This window comes from Lissotriton vulgaris, chromosome 11 (genome assembly GCF_964263255.1).
Source record: "Lissotriton vulgaris chromosome 11, aLisVul1.2, whole genome shotgun sequence".
In the NCBI taxonomy this organism is placed as follows: domain Eukaryota; kingdom Metazoa; phylum Chordata; class Amphibia; order Caudata; family Salamandridae; genus Lissotriton; species Lissotriton vulgaris.
This window is the reverse complement of record NC_141699.1, coordinates 133,734,904-133,755,681: the sequence shown is the minus strand read 5'-3', so window position 1 is coordinate 133,755,681 and position 20,778 is coordinate 133,734,904. Positions and strand designations below refer to the sequence as shown.

The 20,778-nt window shown below is 46.4% G+C and overlaps 1 protein-coding gene across 1 annotated transcript in view; it reads left to right on the top strand.

Annotated features, from left to right (window-relative positions):
• Nucleotides 1–20,778, top strand: part of DNAH10 (dynein axonemal heavy chain 10) — a 1,963,751-nt gene that overhangs the window by 366,097 nt on the left and 1,576,876 nt on the right. Inside the window, exon 14 of the mRNA XM_086942901.1 lies at nt 2,072–2,245. Coding sequence (XP_086799027.1) covers nt 2,072–2,245 — 174 coding nt within the window. The remainder of the gene's footprint in view (nt 1–2,071; nt 2,246–20,778) is intronic.

The window sequence follows — 20,778 nt, the reverse complement described above, 5'->3', positions numbered from 1 at the left end:
GCCTCTGAGCTAAGCCTGCCTGCTTGTGCCAAGCTACTAAGGGGGTGAGCAGGGGTTATTTTAGGGATGTAGCCCCTTACCCTGACTAGACGAAAGGGTCCCTATTTGGTCAAAGGTACCTGCCTCTGCCAACTAGAGACCTCCAAATCTAGCAGGGGCGCAATGGCGAAACAAACTTAACTGAGATTTATCAAACCCACACAAGGCCCTGCGTGGATTGATAAATAAATATATATGGAACACAAGACAGTGCAAATCAGTGCCTTGCGTTACTCTGCGGCAGGGAGGCGTTCCATAGGTGAAGAATGGGTGTCACCATATTGTCACCCATGGATTTTGGCGCATTTCCAGATTTACCATTAGTGGTAGACCTGGGAATGTGTAATGATGCTATGCCTCCCCAGGTGAGGCGTAATGAGGAGAAATATCTTTATTTCTCCTTGTTCTTTCCTCTTTTTACGTGTGCTGCATTCAATAGAGGTCATATACAATACACATATCTGCTGACCCAATAGAAACCGTAAATCCACTTGTGATACAAGAAGCCGTGATGCTAATCAGCCAGAAAATCCACTTATCCGCTCAGTGTTGCATCAGATGTTTGAGTCAAGGGGAAAATGTCTAAAGAGGAGTAGCTCCTTTTTCCTATGATATTGATTAGGACATGTTTGTTAAATTTGTTCAGGACTTGTTGATCTTTGGGGTCAGCATGATGCTCACTTTGGTACAAACTAGTAGACAATTACAGTGATTACCTGTAATTGAATAGCTCACCTCTTACAAGTTAGTAAGGATCAGGAGCTCCCCCAGATATCTATTCATGCACGACGACAATGATTAGTTATCATATTCCATTTCTTTAACCACATCGATGCTCATGACGCGCTCAGCTCGTCATGAGGCACAGTGGCGCTGTGCTCATGACGAGCTGAGTTCGTCATAACCACTGTGGAACGCCCACGCGGGGATAATTCCCTTGCTGTACTGGGCGTTCCATTAAACAGGCATGGTCATGACGAGCTCAGCTCGTCATGAGCACAGCGCCACCGTACAGCATGACGAGCCGAGCTTGTCACAAGCACCGAGGCGCGAGCTCTGAACTACTACTCTTCTCTCACCGCTTTTTCCAAGATACTGAGCAAAATTGATCTTGAGTGGGACCACCTTTACGTGAGGGAACCCATCCAAGATGGCTGCCTGCAGGACGCATCAGATATGTACACCCTTTCCTAATACTCGATGATAATGCTTCCAAGAGATGTCTATTGGCGATGGAATACCCTCCACAACTTTCATGACTCTGCATGTGCTTTTCAACAGCGTGTCCTCCAATTGCCATGGGATCAAGACTCACAGCCTTTCTGTCTCTGCTATAAAGTGTGGTGCTGCCACCAGGTACTTTGGCACCAAACATGTTTGTGCTCACAGCAGCACTCACCAGAACAGCCTGGTGAGGATAGGATAGCTTTGTACACATTTGCCTATTTGCGAGGGACCTTGTTCTCAGCATTGTTTTATTTTCTGCTCATAACAAAGATACTTGATTGTGTAAGACAGGGTTGGTCATTGTTGTATTATGAAAACTATGTCCTGAAGATGGCCTTGTGTAATTCATGACAATAGAGACTGAAACATCGACAACATACCCACTACAATTTTTCTTTAACATTCCAATTGAGATATGCCACCAAGAAAAATGAGTATGGATTAAAAAGACCGTTTTGGAGCAGTTCACTGGATTTTCTGGTTGACTATAGTCACCACTTTTCTGTACTAGAAGTGGATTTGTGGTTTCTGTTGGATAATGAGATGTGTATCTTGTATATGAACCCTATTGTGTGCTTTTTAACTAAGATCTAAAAAATGGATATTCACTGTATAAATTACAGTATGTCACATCAAAGAAAAAAAATAAAATGCATGTTTTTTTGTATTGTTAAAAAAAAAACTCCTTACGGAAGAATCTTGTGTTTAGACTTTTGTAAATTGGACACTAGCCAGCCGTGACTACTCCTTATCTTTCACTAACGACCACTTTCAAAACATGACTATTTTGGCATTTCTGTGACAGGTTAAAGCTAAATATTTGGAAGTAGCCAAGAAAATGAAGCAATATGAAGATAAAAAATATGATGAGTGGAAAGAAAACACAGAAACTATACTTCCAGGACTTCTGAAAAGAAACCTAATAGTGAAAACAACTGCTGGAGCCCCCAACCTACCTCGTCGTTCCATAATTGAACCAGTAAGTAAATATGCAGCAGTATATTTAAAAATGTTGCAACTGGAAAACATTTGATGATTTTCTTTGCTATGATTTTTGTATTTTTCTTATTAGAAATACTGTTATTGCATATTGTTAAACACAAATGACATAATGTAGCACTATGTTATCAGTGATTACCTGCCAGAGGATATGTAGGACAATATTAAACTGCACAAAACAAAGTAAACAGTTAGGTCAAATATTTACCAAGTGAAAAATAAGAAACAGAACAGCTATCATTCTTCTTACTTTTTGTGCATTTACTATATTGAAGGTTTGGAAAAAATATTGCCCATAATCGGGGTTTAATCTCCTATATTCTGGTGCGGGTGGATTTCTGTAATTTGAAGGCTCAGTTTTCACAAAATTTAAACCAGAGATGTAACTTAGTATCCTATTCGGTCAGTTCTCCGCATCATACTGTCAGCCAGGAGGAGTCCGATTTGCGGCGATTGACATGTATCCGATTAGCTATTGGGATTGCAGAGAATGTCCTGTGCAAATACAAAGTATTCCCTCATGTTCTTCCCCCAAATCCCATCAAGAGGGGCTGACTCGCTGTCCTCTCGTGTACAGGCAACTGTAGACTGCCTATTTCAATTCACTGCTTTTCTGTGAAACAGGAGTTTATTTCTGATCCTTCTGTTCTGTTTTTTGTTTGTGATGTAGGAGTTGGGAAGTGTAGAACTGAGAGATTTTTCCTGTAGATTTGTTTTTGACTTTGAGTGTCAGACGATCATGGTACACCCGTAGTTTGGGAGGTCTCATAGTTACAAGGGCTTTCTTTTCAGGGTGCTGTCTAGTCGCTAAACTCCTAGCCATATATCAAATAGCAATTCTGGTCTATGTAAATTGTAAATTGATACTTGTATAGCGCACTACTCACCCGCAAGGGTCTCAAGGCGCTTGTACGAATACCGCTGTGGAACCCGTCCTGGCTTTCCCTGTGAGGCGTCCACTCCTGGGTGCCCCCAGGGCGAAGGCCAGGCATCCTTAGCGTTGTGGGGGCCGTTGTGGAGATTAAGCAAGCTATTGCCCAGAGTTGCAGAGTTGGACTCTATGATTGGAATAGGCACCGAGGCGAGAATTATCAGGTCTGTGGAATTTTGAGCCCAAGACCCGCCGAGGCGGGGAATTGAACCCCTGTCCCGGGCTAGACCTCTGCATCAGGGTCTGCCACTCTAACCATTGAGCCACACTTCTCCTTCCATGGAATCCATGTTACTGGAAAATCCCAGAAGCCCTATGATATTGTTTTTATTATCTTGTGTATGCAAGGTTCCAAACGAGAGCCACATATTGTTCCCCTGAAAGATCTGTTGCACCTAAAGTGGGGTTGTGAAGGCCACTATTCTGTATGTTTCCAGTCCTCAAAAAGATGCACAACTGCCTTCCACTTGAGGATCTTGAAATTGTTACTAATTCTTACATTCTGAAGAGAAGCCCTTACTTGTGTGATAGAAGCAGAACAACCACTGGCTTCTCCTCCTACCATCAATCTCTGGAAAGCCTTACTCCACTTTATGATTTGAATGTCATGCAGGGTTTAGCTGTTTTGGTATTAGCTCATTACTGATTTCATGTTGAGTCTTTCTGTCGTTGTGCCTTCACCACTCTGTTAGATTGGTTACGTCATTGAAGAAAAGACTGAATTGTCTCTAAGCGTAGGTACAGGCGCTATTATTGCCAACATTTAGTTTTCACCTGAAAGGATGACGGCTTGAGGGAAGCCACCTGAATTTAAATATGGTGTCATATGGTTGCACATAGATTTCCACAGTGGATGCACTGGGCCTCTAGGCTGGTTTGCCAGGTTACAGAAAAACATGTCCCAGTTTACATGGCAGGCTGCATCACTATGGTATCTGGGAAGGTTTGCATCTGAGTTCACCGATGTAAAATATCTTTGCTTTCTCGTTTCTGCACATCATGATTATTAATTAATTGATACATTTTTAGTGCATTAAACCATAACACCCAGGTGTAACAAATAATGTTATAAAATAGTAAAATTAGGTTTATACATTTAAAACCATTGATATGGCAATCAACTAAAAATATAGTACGACATCTTTCAATGAGAGTAAGACTTAGTGCTCTAGGGAATTTATGTCGTAGAGAAAGGGCTAAATATAGTGCCCCAGATTACTAATTTATTGGTCGGTTATGCCTCTGAAGAACCACAAATTTTAACAGATAATAACCAAGAGTATAGGTTAGTCTTGCGTAATATATAAATCCAAGTTCCAAAATGGATTATTCTGAGAACAATAAATATTCAGTATATTGATCTATCATTTAATGTTGTAGTGGTGTATTATTTTTTGTAATTCTTGATGGTTTTCAAACATTATTGATTTGGCACACACATTTGAGAATTGTGACCAACTGAGACGTGTTTCGCCCTTGCGGTGCGCAGTCTCCTATCTTTTTCAAGGGTGTGTATATATTCCATAGCACCCTAAGTGAATGCAATAATATTTTGACAAGTGTTACTAGATTTTAAATAAATAGAAACAAAAATGGAAACTGCATTATTTCCGCGTATTAGCTATATCCATATTATGAGTTAAATAACAAAGAGAAAAATAGAAAAGAACTTTTTCCAAGCATCACAAAAAGGACAAACAGAAATACAGAAATTACCAAAAAAAAATCACAATTAATATATTATCATATCATTGGTTCAGCCAGTACAGAAATTGCATCAGTGTCAAAGCATTTCACAAACATGAGGCCCTGCGCACAAGTGGTTGATCCATAAGGTTCTAAATAATGAGGTGGCAGAGCAGTGCTGATGTTTTGATGTACATGCATGTTGGACAGTAATTATGCATGGACAACCTTGCGAAAAAACAATCAGCTCTATTATGCAGTTCTAGCAATAGGAATTGTAAAGTATATCAGTATCTATTAAATTAGTCTGTTTCGTTGCTCGGGCTAATGTGAGGTGAAGTGAATATTAAGGGTCTCAATGCGATGTCTGGCAGAAAGCCTCCGCCCGACAATCAGAATCTCCCTTGTCAGAGCTCTTCCGACTGACTTGGTCGGTTTACAGTCTGACCGCCCAGTTACAATGTTTGCGGTCAGAACATTCACCTGCCTGTTATTCCGATTTGGTGTTGACCGACTCTCTGATTATTCATGTCGGTTGGAACCGCACGATACCCCCTGTGGAGGACGTTTCTGCCGTTGGATTACGATGTTGGTTTCCAACAGTCTTTCCGTGTCTGCCTGTCCAAGATGAGAGGCTGTCGGAAAGTGACTTTGGGGGACCCTGGCAGGGCCCCATGACCCCTGCAGCCTATGGTTGGTGGCTGAGGGGATACCTAAAGAACCTGCCTTTAAAACCCTGCACTGCGTGGCAGGCACAATGGGGTGCCTGCGATAGGGTGCAGCGTGTTCCACACACACATACCATTTACCCATTAGAGCCTGTGTTACGGACGGTTCTCGGGCATAACACGAGCTCCCACAGTAAACAATGGTAATCCGACTGAACAGTGTTCGATCGCATCGTAATTCGGTGGACGGAACCGCCAATCACAAGTCGATCGGTCCAGAGTCCGAGACGGTGTTTGGCGGAGGCTTTCCGCCCCACATGGTAATGAGCCCCTAAACTGAGAATTTAATCCTCATGCTAAGTGACGGGGAAATAAAGGGCTAAAGGGCTACCAAAATACCAAGATCCTGATTAAATAAAGTTTTCAATGTTTGATGTAGAAGAGAGATTGAAATATTATGGTATATATGTTAAATAAAAGGAGGTAGAGAAACCGATTGGTCGATAAGGAGAAAATCATTTTGGTAATATGGGAATTCCAAATTGTCCAGCACATGAAAGCTGTAATGATTGGTGATCTAAAAGAAGGTTTAGAAAATAAATGAGTAACTCATGTTACTAATTGCATGATTGGCGGCGATTTCTTCATAACCCTCTTTGTTCCAGGTATGCCATCAGTTCTCTTCTAATTTTGTTCAGTAAAGTTTGTCCTCACTATAATTTCTAATAATACATTCATGTTCACAATTAGTAATATTGTTGATCATAATTTGGGGATAGCAGCTATCTGCCCGTAGGATAGAGCTGGCATATCTATCCTATTAGCAGACAGTTGCCACCCATAAAGTACTATTAAAATCAGGATCATTACGAACTTTACTGAACAAAATTAGAAGAGCTGATGGTGTGCCTTGAACAAAGGGGATGTCAGTGGAATCACCTCCAAATTAAATAGACCAGAAAAAATACAAAGATCTGGTACTATCTAGATCTCCAAAAGAACAACTAAAACCACAAAATAGAATGGGATTTATGACAGATTATCAACATGGACATTTCCCAGACAGAAAGATTCACAGACGACACTGGCACCTACTTATACATAACCCATCCATTAATAATGTCATTGTCAATTACACACTATTAGATTTTTGCAGTGCCAAAAACCTCAAACAAGTACTCTGCCAATCAGATGTTTTTGACACAAGACGCTGTAAATCACCTTTTTATAGGCAAGCCGTGTAATGTATCCTTGACTTTATTTCAAATAAAGGAAAGTCCACACACAAGCCCTGCCTAGACATATCTTCATTAATATAATCAGTTATAATAATAATACTTGACAGTATACACACACACATTAGAAAGACACTATAAAAATTAGATATAAAAACATCAAATATGCAATAGCAATTCAAACATACTTCGTTGTAACCCAAAGGAAGAATATGTAAAAATAATAATTATATCCTTGCAGTACAAGGAAGATCAGTGCAGTTGTGTGCAAGGGGCAAGAACATTTGTATTAACAATTTCCTGATAACATCTTAGAGAATATTTAAATCTCAGAGTTTTAAGATTTATGCATATTAATATAATCTTTAAAAAGCTGATCAAAATTACAAAGAAAGAAGTTACTGACAATATTGAAACAAGCATTAAATGACCGCTTTTAGAAATGTGTCCATTTTGTGCCAAAATGCTTGTAAAAACCTACTTACTGCACATACATTTTTTGGAGAGGTATTGCTTTTTAAGATCCTAAAAGCTACTAGATGTCTAGTTGTTCCTATATCATGAGAAATCGGACAAATCAATTTGCGTCAAGAAATGTGGTATTCAGGGCAAACAAATATTGTGCATCTCATTCTCATTAGTTGAGCTACACGCTGGACAAGCAATGGAGTCTTGTTCCAGACGCCATTTATGGGAAAACAATCTTAGTGGGTGGGTTCCATGGCAAAAACGCATGTTGAGACTCTTGGCAAGAGGAGAAAATATTAAGGAGCCAATTATGGTGGTTGGAGACTTTACGGGCCTCATCATCGGTTTAAATTCTGATTCCGGTTTCAATTCTGACCGGCTTATTAGGATACAGCCATCGGAATTGCAACCTGTCAGTCGGGATGTGGCAAGTAATCTCAAGGGCGGGTATTTCCGCCCTTGAGATTACGATGACTGTTTGACATGTTTTCCATGCCGGCCTGTCTGACATGGAAAACATGTCGGAAAACATCTTTGGGGGACCCCAGCAGGGCCCCCTTGGGTATAAGTCCTCCGGTTGGAGGCCAAGGGGGCATGGTGCCCTCAGTTGATCACTGCACTTTGTGGCTGGCACCATGAGGCGTCTGCCACAGGGTACAGGGATGAACCACACCTCCTATTTTACTAAGGGAGCCTGCATTACGGCCGGTTTACATCCAGAATTCATGCTCCCATGGAAAAATATAGGAATGCGACCGAATAGTGTTCAGTCGCATCCTAATGGGGTGGTTGGGACCGCCGACCGGGTGTTGGTCAGTCCCATTACCGATGCGGTGTTGGGCGGAAGTAATTCCACCTGACAACGTAATGGCCCCCTAAATCTAGAAATTGCTCAAAAACAGGAAACGGCTTAAAATCTAAAAACAGATTGGCCAGGGAACCTTTTGAGCTATTTGTTATGTAGCCATTGTTAATGGAATCCCAATAGCGTGCTTTCAAACTACTGCTTTACAAATTTCAGTTGGCTCAGCCCAATAAACTTTGTAAAAAACAATTTTCCCAACCACACACACACATTTAAGCAAAGAAAGGGACCTGGCTCCTGGAACTTTTAATAAGTCTTTAACTAAATCATTATAATCTCCTAGCTCAGGAGTGGTCCAAAGACTGACCCGATGCACTAGAATTTTTAATACAGCCTGGTCAGCAGTTCTTTTCAATCCCATATCGAAATATAGTGGGGTAAGGGATGAGCTAGTTGGAACTGAAAGCACCTTTCTAATAACATTGTTTTCAGCTATAGATAGTAAATGAGTGTCAACACAACCCCAAATCATAGCGCCATAAAGCACCACACATTGGGCCTTGGCAGGACAAATTTCCAGCGGTGGTGAAACTGCATTTGATGTTTGCTTGTGAAATCTAATAATGGCATTGGACCTATGGTCAATTACAAGAGTACTTATTTGGCTTGCTTACTTAAAGTTCTCCATGAATCTAACCCCTAAGTATTCAAAATTATGTCTACTTTCTAAAGTTTCACTGCCTACTTGAATGTTAAAATTTTACTCACACTTTACAAAACACCATAAATTTGGTTGTATTTACATTTAATTCCAGGCCCCTAGATCTACAGAAACATAAAAATGTATTGATTAAATGAGGCCTATAGGTGATTCAGAAATAAGAAGTGAATCGTTGGTGAAAAAATAATTGATACCTTTCTATTTTTCAGAACAGGGAATCATTATGCAGAGTTGCCCCTGTTGTTTAACATAGATGTTTATAAATGCCAAACGTATACCTGTTGCAAAAATCACAATAATCCCCATTAAATCAGAGCAATCTATGTCCATTAATGTAAGCGAGCTGATATACCCATTTCTGACTAATATCATAAGGCCCCCCATTGCTCTACCAAATCGCTCTGCAGGCTTTACTTCTACGCGTAATGTAGTAAACCCTTCTATAAAAACTTTTTCTGTGGCCCATGTTTCTTGTAGCATACAAATGTCATGTTTTTCAAAAATTGACACCCAATTTGAATCAACCAGCTTTGAGCCTAGTCCCACTACATCCCATAATAATAACCGAATGATACCTAGTGGACAATTGCTGCTGCTGGAACTATCGCCTTTCAAGACGTTGTCTACGTTGGCCATATATTACTGTACAGATATATTTTCTAAAGTGCAGCAGTTTATCAAAGGGTCACTCTCATTGTCAAAAACCTGACTTAAATCATATTTGTTTATGGGTGGAATACAGTTACCATTAATAGTCACCTTAGAGTTTGCATTGATCACTTTTCAAAGAATGTTCTTGTTAGACAAACAATGATTCAGTTCAAATTTGTTTCTTAGTCAATAACTTTCCTCCAGGTTAGATGTGGCAACAGACAAAGAGGTTGGAGTACCACAGGGGGGGAGTACCACAGCTTTCGGCCTTATTCCCAAAGATGTAATCCCTACAAGATGACAAGTGCGCAATTCAAAAATTAATAAGATTTTCAACCATATGATTTGAACACAAGATAACTTGTATGTAATCATGTGAGAATAGATTAGGTGAACTTCTTTTTGCATGCACAATGTCCGATCTAACCACTGAAAGACAGTTAGGCTCTAACCTAAGCCAATGGGTCAATTTAATAATTAAAACGTCTGAATCCTCAAAGGATTCAGGTGGCAGTTTTGGGACTTGGAACATGTAAATTGATCGACTGGTAGAAATGGACTTTTGTGCCAGGTTGATGTAGCCTTTTGTAGGATGACTTCTTAATGAAAGCGAGAATGGTGGTCTTATATTATCTACTGGAATGAGCAACTTTCACTATTGCGGTGGTCTTATCAGGAGCGTCCACTTTGTCTCGATGTGTTTATACGCATGTCATAACTGTGGAGTCTACAAACTTGGACTCAACAAAAATAAAGTTTTCTCACCAACATCTGAGATTACATGCCAGAGAATACAGATTGGATACATTGCAGTAGTAACCACATCATCTACATAAGTGAATGCCCATGCAACCAGTTATATACTGGCAGGACTATCAGACCCCTATGAGGCAGAATACTGGAACACTATACAAATATCAACAAACCAGAAGATGATCCTCCACTCACCGAACATTACAACCAGTTTCATCCGAACCAAACAACTTCAATTTCTTTTTATCAGAACACATCAAGGCACATTCTTCAGGTGGAACTAAAGAATATGTCCTGAAGAGACGAGAAAGTGAACTTGTACTCAGATTGGGTACCACCGAAACTGGATTGAACGAAGATGCAGAAATGCATTTGTGGCTTTAGGAAAGTAAAAACAAACGCCCATGTTACATCCTCATATGAGACAGTAGACATCTGATGCCAACAGAATGTTTTTACTTAGTACCATCCACTTAGAAACTAAGCAACAACTATGCTAGATAGTTAACAATATGTATTGACTTAGTGTAACTGGAGGAAACTCCATTTTTGCTTTATAACAATGAATAATAAGAAACCTTCCATTGCAATGTTTGCATTATAAAATAACTTACTGCTTAACGTTGGCTATTACAAGTTGGTCATCACTCTTTTGTCTTTTTCCATTTCATTCCAGGATCTTTTTAAGATCATACGTAGATCACCATATTTATTACAACTGGACTGGCTGGGCTCCCCCTAATGAGAAGCTCCTTCTAATGTTTACCTACCTGAGGTATATTTCGCTTCACTCCCTAACCGTGCCTTTCAATAGACATTTTCACATATTAACCCCACCCATTACAAAATTACAGCCTTATCCAACCACTTTCCTTGTCCTGTTATGGCTGCCTTCCCGTCACATACTATTACTTGACGTTTGCAACAACACTAAATCAAAGGTCCGCAAATTTTTAAAATGGCCTTGCCAGGCATCCAGCCCCAGGTGCTGAGTCTACTGAACAACTCACTGAAAGCAGGCTATCTTCCAACTCAGATGAAAGAAGCTAGGGTCTCCCCACGTCTAAAGAAATCAGGAACGGACACGAAAGCCTTAAAAAACTATAGGCCTATCTTGCAGTGACCATTCCTGAACAAGATCCTAGAAAAACACGTCCTGAGCACATTAGCCGGTCATCTGGAGGAACACCATCTCCTTCATGCCAGGCAGGCTGGGTTTCGGCCCCAACATAGCACAGAATTAGTCATGGCCTCGGCCGCCGATGAGCTGAGAGTCAGGGCAGACAATAAACAGCCATGCGCCCTGATTCTCTTAGACTTATCGGCGGCTTTTGATAGGTCAACCACACCATCTTGCTGGACCGTATCGCGAAGCTGGGGATCACAGGCTAGGTGCTTAAGTGGCTGGAATCCTCCACGCGCTGAGCGGGCGTGGAGGAAGCAGTATTTGCTATCGGCAAAGGCCTCGTTTAGGCTCGCACTGCAGGGCTATAAGGCGCAGATCAAGTTGGCAAAGGCGGCCTTTTTGGAATCCACCTTGAATAAGGCGCCTAATAAATCTCAAGCCCTGTTCAAAATTGTCAGGGACTTGTCTCATCCAGCCTGTGTGGCCAACATGGTCGTGGCGTCGCAGGCCCTGTGCGATGCACTGGCGGGTGCTTTTGAGGAGAAGACTGCTAAGATCCTAGAGGGCTTAAAAAACCCTCTGCCCGCGGCCCCCGGTCTGGGAGCTCCGGTTAGCCCGCTCAGTCGACCCCGGTCAGTCGGGCTTTGTCCTGGCGCGGGAGCTCCGAACGGGTCACCCAGTCGACCCCAGCCGACTGATGCAGCTCCTTCACAGGGTACGCTTGGAGTGGGAGCTCCGGACGGAACACCCAGTCGACCCCATTCGAGTGACCTAGGTCTTTGCTTGGGAGCTCCGGACTTTCTATCCAGTCGACCCCAACTAAGACAGTTTCCCTGTCCCTCTTATGAGGAATTTTGTAGCTTGGCACACACGGTTGCCTCGGGCTCTCCGCTCGACCCACTACCTCCCAAATTTTGGAAGGTCTTCCACGCAGAACTTTTCCCGCCGTTGCACGCCATCTGCCTCCAGTCTTTGGAGTCGGCTCGGGTTCCTGACTGCTGGAAGCTAGCAGTAGTTTCTCCACTGCTTAAGAAGCCAACGTTAGACCCTGCCTGTCTTTCCAACTACAGGCCAATCTCCCTGCTCCCATTTCCTATTAAGATCATGGAAAAATGGGTGACCCGCTCGCTCTCAGGCTTTCTAGAGAACATCGGTTGGTTTGACGAGGCACAGTTTGGCTTCCGCCCCGGTCACGGGACGGAGTCAGCACTGGTTACCGTACTGGACAACCTTCGGACGCGTGTCGACAGTGGTCGGGCAGCATTTTTAGTGCTGCTCGACATGTCGGCTGTGTTCGATACGGTTTGCCATCAAACCCTCATCAGAAGACTGGAGGAGTGTGGGGTCACAGGGAGTGCAAGAGATTGGCTGGCTTCTTATCTGGGTAGCCGGCAACAGCTGGTTTCGCTTCCTCCATTCCGCTCTGAGTCACGGAAAGTGGGACAGGGGGTCCCTCAGGGCTTGGCCATCAGCCCTATACTTTTCAATCTGTATCTTCGCCCCCTGGTCCAGCTTATAAAATCTTTTGGTGTCTCGGCTTTTAACTATGCTGACGACACCCAGCTGGTCTTTTCTCTGGAAGGAAACAACGCGGTCTCGCTGGAGACTTTTCATCGCTGTATGGCAGCCACAGCAGTTTGGCTTCGGGCCAACTCCCTCCAATTTAACAGCTCTAAAACGGAGGTGCTCCACTGCTCCAATGATCGAATTCCGCGGGATCTTCCAGAGAACTTCTGGGCCACTGCCTTTCCGGAACCAGTAGCGGCGGCTGAATCAGCTCGCAACTTGGAGGTTATTTTTGGCCCTAACCTACAGCTTGACTTGCACGTAAAAAAACCCACTTCTACGTGCATGATCCTGTTACGCATGTTGCGTAAAGTTCTGCCCCTTCCCCCCGCCCAGGCCAGGCCAGAGGTAGTTCGCAGCACTATTCTAAGCCGCTTAGATTACTGCAATGCGCTGCTTCTGGAGGCCCCAAAAAATCTGGTGGGGAAGCTACAACGGGTGCAGAACATGGCTGCCAAGTTGGCTCTGTCGCGTGCCAGGTCTAGCTCTTCCACTCTTGCTTTAAGAGACCTGCATTGGCTCCCGGTGCATCTGCGAGTGGTGTATAAGGCTGCGTGTTTGGTGTTTAAGGCAGTACACCAACAGGGCCCAGTACCACTTCGCGACATGTTTGCATGGTACTCTGCCTCTCGGCTCCTTCGTTCATCTTCGGCCAACTTGTTGGTGGTCCCGAGGTTCCAGAGAGTCAGGATGGGTGGCCGCTCATTCAGTGTTGCGGCGGCCAGACTTTGGAACTCCCTGCCTCTCTCTCTGAGAAGCCACAAGGATTACCTACCATTTAGGAAAGCGCTGAAAACGCATCTGTTCCCGAAAATTGTCTGAGCAGTGAGTGTTGTTCTGCCGAAGTTCAAAGTGCCAGGATGCCCTTTGGGTGACAGGCCGCGCTCAATGAGTACACAAAAAAAAAAAATCCTTCCTGTCAGGACGAACTCAGAGAGTGCAGCTGGGAGACCAGTTCTCTGGGATCAGTGATGTGACTTGGGGGGTGCCCCAGGGGTCGGCTTTATCCCCCCTGCTTTTCAATATCTATTTACAACCGCTGGTGGAGGAGCTCATGCGTATGAATTGCGAAATCTTCAATTACGCAGATGACACCCAGCTATTGGTCCAGCTGAAAGACACTAAAGAGGCCCAGGAATAAGTGAGGAACCTTCTCAGTTTCACGGTCAACTGGATGACTAACAATCTGTTGAAAGTAAATGCTGATAAAACTGAGGTGCTGGTGATCAGAAACCGAGAGAATCCCTGGAGTGACCTGTATTGGCCCCCAGAGTTAGGAACCACCCCTTCTCCTGGGTCAGTGGTAAAAAGCCTGGGGCTGAGGATCAATGCGGACCTCTCGATGGCCCCTCAAGTTTCTGCTGTGGTCGGATCTTGCATAGGTGTGTTGAGGCAATTACGAAAGCTAGTCCCCATCTTATCTTCCTCCACCCTGCAATCGATCGTATCTGCCACAGTCATCTCGAGACTTGATTATGGCAACGCCTTATATCTCGGCCTGCCACAGAAGCTGTTGAGGAAGCTGCAGGTAGTACAGAACGACGCAGTAAGGCTGATCCACTCTCTGCCCAGAAACTCGCACGCAACTCCCCTGCTTCAGAAGTTGCACTGGCTTCCAGTGAAATTTCGAGTCCAGTTTAAAAGGCACTCTTTGGGAAAGCCCCAGAGTACATTAAGCAACGTTTGAAGAGGTATGTTCCTGGGAGACCTCTGCGCTCAGGAAAAACCTCCAATCTGATTCAAGCAAGGTTCAAACTAAAAACCAGAGGAGGCAGGGCCCTGTCTGTTCTTCTCCCGTAACTGTGGAATGAGCTCCCGGCCATTCTGAAGGAAGAATCACAGCTACTACCCTTTAGAAAAAAACTGAAAACCCATCTATTCAGAAAGGCATTGATGCCAGTTTAGGCGGTGGAACAGCTGAGGGTTTTTTGGGTACCAGTGTGTTATGTTCTTCTGTTAAGCGCTTAGAGACCGGCGGTGATAGGCGCTATATAAATATTCTATAACATAACATAACTAAAAAACCTCAGGTCTCACGGTCTCCAAATAGACAACCGCAGGAATTACCTTAGCACCCCAAAAGACAGCAGCAATTATCGATCCTCCAACTTCTGGAGGTAAGCACAGAGCTATTTTCCTCTGCACTCTGGACATGCCTTGGGACACTTTTAAAACTTGAGTTACTTTGAGCCTGATTGAGTTATCAGGTCGTTGGACTGCCGTCTGCTATTGCAGACTGCTCAATTACAATATGACCGCTGAGGTGACAATTGTAATCCCGTCATTAGGGATTTCGATTCTGACCACCACTCAGTCAGGATCAGTAGATCCTGTCAGAGGCATTGGTCTGTACCCCATCATAATGCGGCGGTCGGACAGAAGGAATGACTGTCAGGTGGTGTGTCACTGATGGTGGCGGTCCGCCCAACATTGTATTAGGCTCTAATTTATTCTCTAAACCTACTTTTAGACATCAATCATTACAACTTTAGCTTGCCGGACAATTCGGAATACCCATATTACCTATGACAGTTTCTCCTTATCCACCATCTAGTTTCTCTACCTCCTTTATTTAACATTTATACCTTAATTTTTTGATCTCTCTTCTAGATCGAACATTGAAAACTTTGCTTTATCAGGACCTTGTTTTTTTAGTATGCCTTTTTTCCCCATCACTCAGTGTCATGATTAGCTCCATGACGCCGTAGATTCTCTCCTTAATATTCACTGATATTCACTTGCCTTCACACTGGTCCCAGGTCCAAAACCGACACATTTAACAGATAAAGGTATACTTTATTATCGATCGCTAACACTGCATAGTAGACCTGACTGTTTCTTCAGAAGGTTTTCCATTCATGATTACTGCCCAACATGCAAGTACAACCATACACCAGCACTGCTATTCTGTCCATTATATAGAACCTTATGGATTAACCGCCTGTATGCACTGTCCCATGTTTGTGAAATGCCATGATACTGATAAAATAAACTAGGCAACAACTTTCTTTAGTTAGAGATTAAACCAATAATATGATAAAGTATTCATTGATAATTTTTCTTTGTTTCTTCTGTTTTTCTGTTTTCCTTTTTTGTAATGTCATTTCATTGCTTGGAAATCTTTCTTTTCCTTTTTTCACTTTATTTCACTATTAATATGGGTAGGGACTACTAAACCGAAATGATGCAATTTCCATTTTTTTATAAAAACTTTATTGTGCAAAACAACGTCATTACAGATATGGGCCTACAACCACAGGGGCCGGCCGCTAGTGCATGTAGATCAATTACGTAGCGTCAAAAAGCAGCGACTGATCCCTAGAGGTCCAGCAGAAGTACAGGATACATGTTCGCCAACTCAGGAGGTATACAGGATACAAATATTTTTTAATTTTTAGAGAGGAACAAAGAGAAAAACAAAAGAACAAAACTCAAGGCGAGAAACATTGTAGAAGATGTCGAGCTCCGGTGGGGGAGACCTACCATACCGGATAGAGAATCAGGAGGACAATAGAGATGACCGGTGGGGGGAGGCAGTGGGGAAGTCAGGACAATCAGCAAAAAAATACAGTAGTCAAGGAACCTCAGAGGTCAGGGGGACAGGGAAATGTCCGGGATGTCTTCGAAGGGGGGGCGTACAGATGTTCCCTTGGTATGCGTTCCACTGGCCCCAAATTTTACTCCACGCCCTAGGCTTGCCCCTAGCCAAATATACCGTCTTCTCTCTAAACATGCACCAATCCATGTTCTCCTTCCATACTGACACAGTGGGAGGCCGTTGGGAACCCCAAAGCTGCGCAATATCCCTTTTGGCAATCATGTTCCCAAGTGCTGCCCACCGGGCCTGGGCAACATTGTAGTCATTCGGCTCCCACACATTCAACAAACATCTTCGAGCCTCAGGCAACAGAGCGACCCCAGTGACACACTCCATTACAGCATGCACGCGGTGCCAATACGCCGCAACATCACGGCACTCCCAAAGGATATGAAGGAAGGTGGCACTCATTCCACAACCGCTCCTACACAACCCATCCGAAGAAAAACCCATAGCAACCAAACGAGGACCCGTCACATACACGCGGTGAAGAATTTTGAGCTGGACGAGACGGGCCGGAATGGCAACCTCTTTCGGGGAGGATAGTGCGGACTGCCAGTCCTCGTCGTCCAACCCGTCTCCAGTCCAGGCCTCCCTAAGACGCACAAGGAGATCCGCCCGATTGTTGATTAATTTCTTATAAATCAAGGAGATCGTACTATCGGGCAGATGACTGTAGGAGAGTAGGGTCTGCAATCCTATGATCACCCCAGATTTTTGCTTTTTGCTTTTTGCTTCACTGGTTTACGACTTCCCTGGCTGTGGGCCTGCTAATCAGACCCACAGCCTAGCTGTTCTCTCTCTAAATTGACACTTGTACCTTAGGTGCATTTACCAATTGGTACTGGGCCACCTTATCAGTCCCTGTACCCAGGGCATAGGTGTACCCAGGGCCTACCAGGGGCTGCAGCATGTATTATGCCACCCCTGGCTAGCCATCTAAATCTGACACAACTGGCTGCACGACAGCTGGGGCAAGGTGGTGTAATCACCCTTTGCTTTAGATATAGTACACCTATATCTAACCCTAAAACGGACACATGTATTCCTATCAGTCACTCCTATGGCAGGCCTTAACAATCCTGAAGGCAGAGTGCTTGGAATTATGTGAGATGGTGCTCTGGCATGAGCTGAGCCCGTCTGCAGCTTGCGGAACCAAGTCCTAATAGCTGTTCTATGATATCTGAAAGAAACACGTTACTGTTAGATTCCTTACCTTAGACTATCCCCAGGCGTCCGTCTGGATCCGGAAACCTTTGCGTAGCAGTACCCCTGCGCGTCGGTAGGCGTCGTCTGCAGGCGTCCCCTGCGGCTCTGCGTCCGTCGTCGGCGTCGTGCGCCGTGATGACGTCGCTGGAGTATATAGACGCCGCCTCCGCGCGCTGACGTCAGTTCTTCTTTTTTCCGCGCCAGTAAGCGCAGATCCGAAGAGCAGTACTCGGTCTTTTGACCAAGTTTGTTAACTTTCTAATCTCTTTTTGGTGCCTGGTAGGATGCCCGGTTTCAAGAATTGTGACGGTTGTGACCGCACGATGTCGGTCACGGACCATCACCGACTCTGTCTCCGGTGCCTGGGCCCCGACCACGACGTGGACGCCTGCGTCGACTGCCGGGCTCTCACTAACAAGGCTAGACGGGAGCGGTCCCGCAAGCTACTTGAGCTCCGTGTGTCGGCCCCGCGTCGGGAGCGGTCCCGGTCCGGCCGGAGGTCCAGGGAGCGGTCGCGGAGCCGCGCCGAGCGCTCCGGAAGTCGTCACCATTCGTCGGGCTCTTCAGGTAAGAAACACAAGAAGTCGGGGCGTCGTCATCGTACCCCCGACTCCCCCCCCGACGCTCGCGCGACGCGGCCGGGGGTTCGGGTGACCCCAACCCCGCGGCTCCGCGAGAGTCGCCGGTGCGGCCTGCCCTGGGCAAGGTGCGACGCCTGAGGAGATTGAGGCGTTCCTCATGGCCATGAGGGCGCTCAGTTCTCCGACGGGGCCTACGGCGCCTTCGGGCCCAGTGCTACCGTATGAGGACCCTAGCGGGTCGGGTGTCCCTGGCTCGACGCCATCGGGTGCTTCGGCCCCGGTGCCGTCGACGGCTCCGACCCCGGCGCCGCAAGGGTCTTCGGGGTCGACGCCGGCTGGTCTGCCGACCGCTCCGGCGCCGATTCTATCGGGGTTACCCCCGACGCCGTCCCCGCGCGGCGCCGGTTCCGGGCGGCGCCGTCCCCATACCCTCCCCGAATCCGGACGCGGAGTCGGACCGACGTCGCTCGACGCCGGGCTCGACGCCGATGGGGCCTGTGAACCCCGAGGAGCCGGTCTACATCGTTGACTCCGAATATGGAGATGATGAAGAGTACGGGGAAGGTTGGGAGGGGTCTGAGGACCCTCTGTCACGTGAGTGCCAGTATGACGTGGACTGGACAGGTGAATTGGGGGATGCCAGTGGTCTGGACGACTCTCCTAACCCTGGCTTTGTCTCTCCTCCTTCCGTGGCGTCGGAGGAGGGAGCTGCATATTCAGTGGTGCTGATGAGGGCTGCCAAGGCCTTACACCTTGAGCTCCCCGTCGCGGCCGTGAGGCCTAACATCCTCACTGAGGTCTTCAAACCGCAGTCATGCCCACAGGAGCCACTGCTGCCGTTTAACGAAGCCTTGTCAGACGTTCTGTTGGGCACGTGGTCCAGGCCCGCTTCAGGTTCGCTTGTTGATCGGAACGTGGCCAGATGCCACCGTCCTTGTCCGGACGACCCCAAGTTCCTGTCCACCCATCCCACCCCCGAGAGTCTGGTGATCCAGGCCTCAACCTCCCAGACCGCATTCCCGTCGGCCCCGCCCGACCGGGAATCTAAGAGGTATGACCAGTATGGCAAGAAGGTCTTCTCGTCCCTGAGTTTGGGACTGCGGTCTTGCAACACCGCTTGCCTCTTGGGCCGCTACACCCACTCTGTGTGGGATACGGTCGTGGAACTGCTGCCAGAATGCCCCATGGAGGTGCGGGCAAAACTCGGCAAGGCTGTGGCTGAGGGCCGAGATGCAGCAAAATATTCCATACGGTGTGGTCTTGATACGACCGACTCGCTAGGCAGAGCGATGTCCACGGCGGAGGCGATTCGTCGCCACGCCTGGCTGAGATCTGCCAACTTTTCGGCAGATGTCCAGAATGCCTTGATGGACATGCCGTTCGATGGCTGTCGCCTGTTTGGTGACAAGGCGGACAACGCGCTGGAACGCTTCAAGGACTCCAGGGTCACGGCCAAGTCCTTGGGTCTCTCGACCCAGCACCAGCAAACGGGTTCGTTTCGCTCCTTTCGTGGCCAAGGAAAGGGCGTCCCCACACGTGCTGCCAGCCACGCGCCGCAACAATCCTTTCAACGCGGTGGCGGCCGTGGAAACCGCCGTGGAGGCGGTCGGGGTCAACGGCGGGGTCAGGCCACACCTCCCCCCGCAGCATCTGCCTCCAAATCCTCCTAGTCCGTGCTTTCAGGCCCATGTGACGCCAGTGGGTGGCAGGGTTCGCCATCACCACGCCCGCTGGCGCACAATCACATCGGACAGGTGGGTGCTGCAACTCGTCCGAAGGGGCTACCCCCTCCCCTTCGAGACCACTCCTCCAGCCATGCCACCGCAGAACCACCGTGTGTCGGAGGACCACTTGACACTTCTGCAGGAGGAAGTTACGGCCCTCTTGGCCAAGGGGACCATCGAGCGCGTTCCTGGGCCAGAAGTAGGGCGTGGTTGCTATTCCCACTACTTTCTGGTACCCAAGAAGGACAAAGGGGGCCTCCGTCCTATCTTGGATCTACGGAACGTCAACGGCTTCCTCCGGAAGGAGAAGTTCAAGATGTTGACATTAGCTCAGGTCTTGGCTGCTCTAGACCCGCAAGACTGGATGGTAGCGTTGGACTTGCAGGATGCGTATTTTCACATCCCCGTCCTGCCGGCCCACCGGCGTTACCTGCGGTTCACGGTAGGCCAGGAGCACTTTCAGTTTATCGTGCTCCCCTTCGGCCTTACCAGCGCCCCACGGGTGTTCACAAAGGTGATGGCGGTGGTCGCAGCCCATCTGCGCAGGTTAGGGGTTTCAGTCTTCCCCTACCTAGACGACTGGTTGTTGAAGGCGGGCTCGCCCCAGACAGTCGTCCACCACCTTCAGATGACGGCAGACCTCTTGCACGACCTGGGGTTCTCCATCAATGTGCCGAAATCACACCTGTGTCCCTCTCAAAAGCTCCTTTTCATCGGAGCGGCTCTGGACTCGGCGCAGTTTCGGGTTTATCCTCCGGAACGGCGGGTCCGGGATATACAGGCTTTGATTC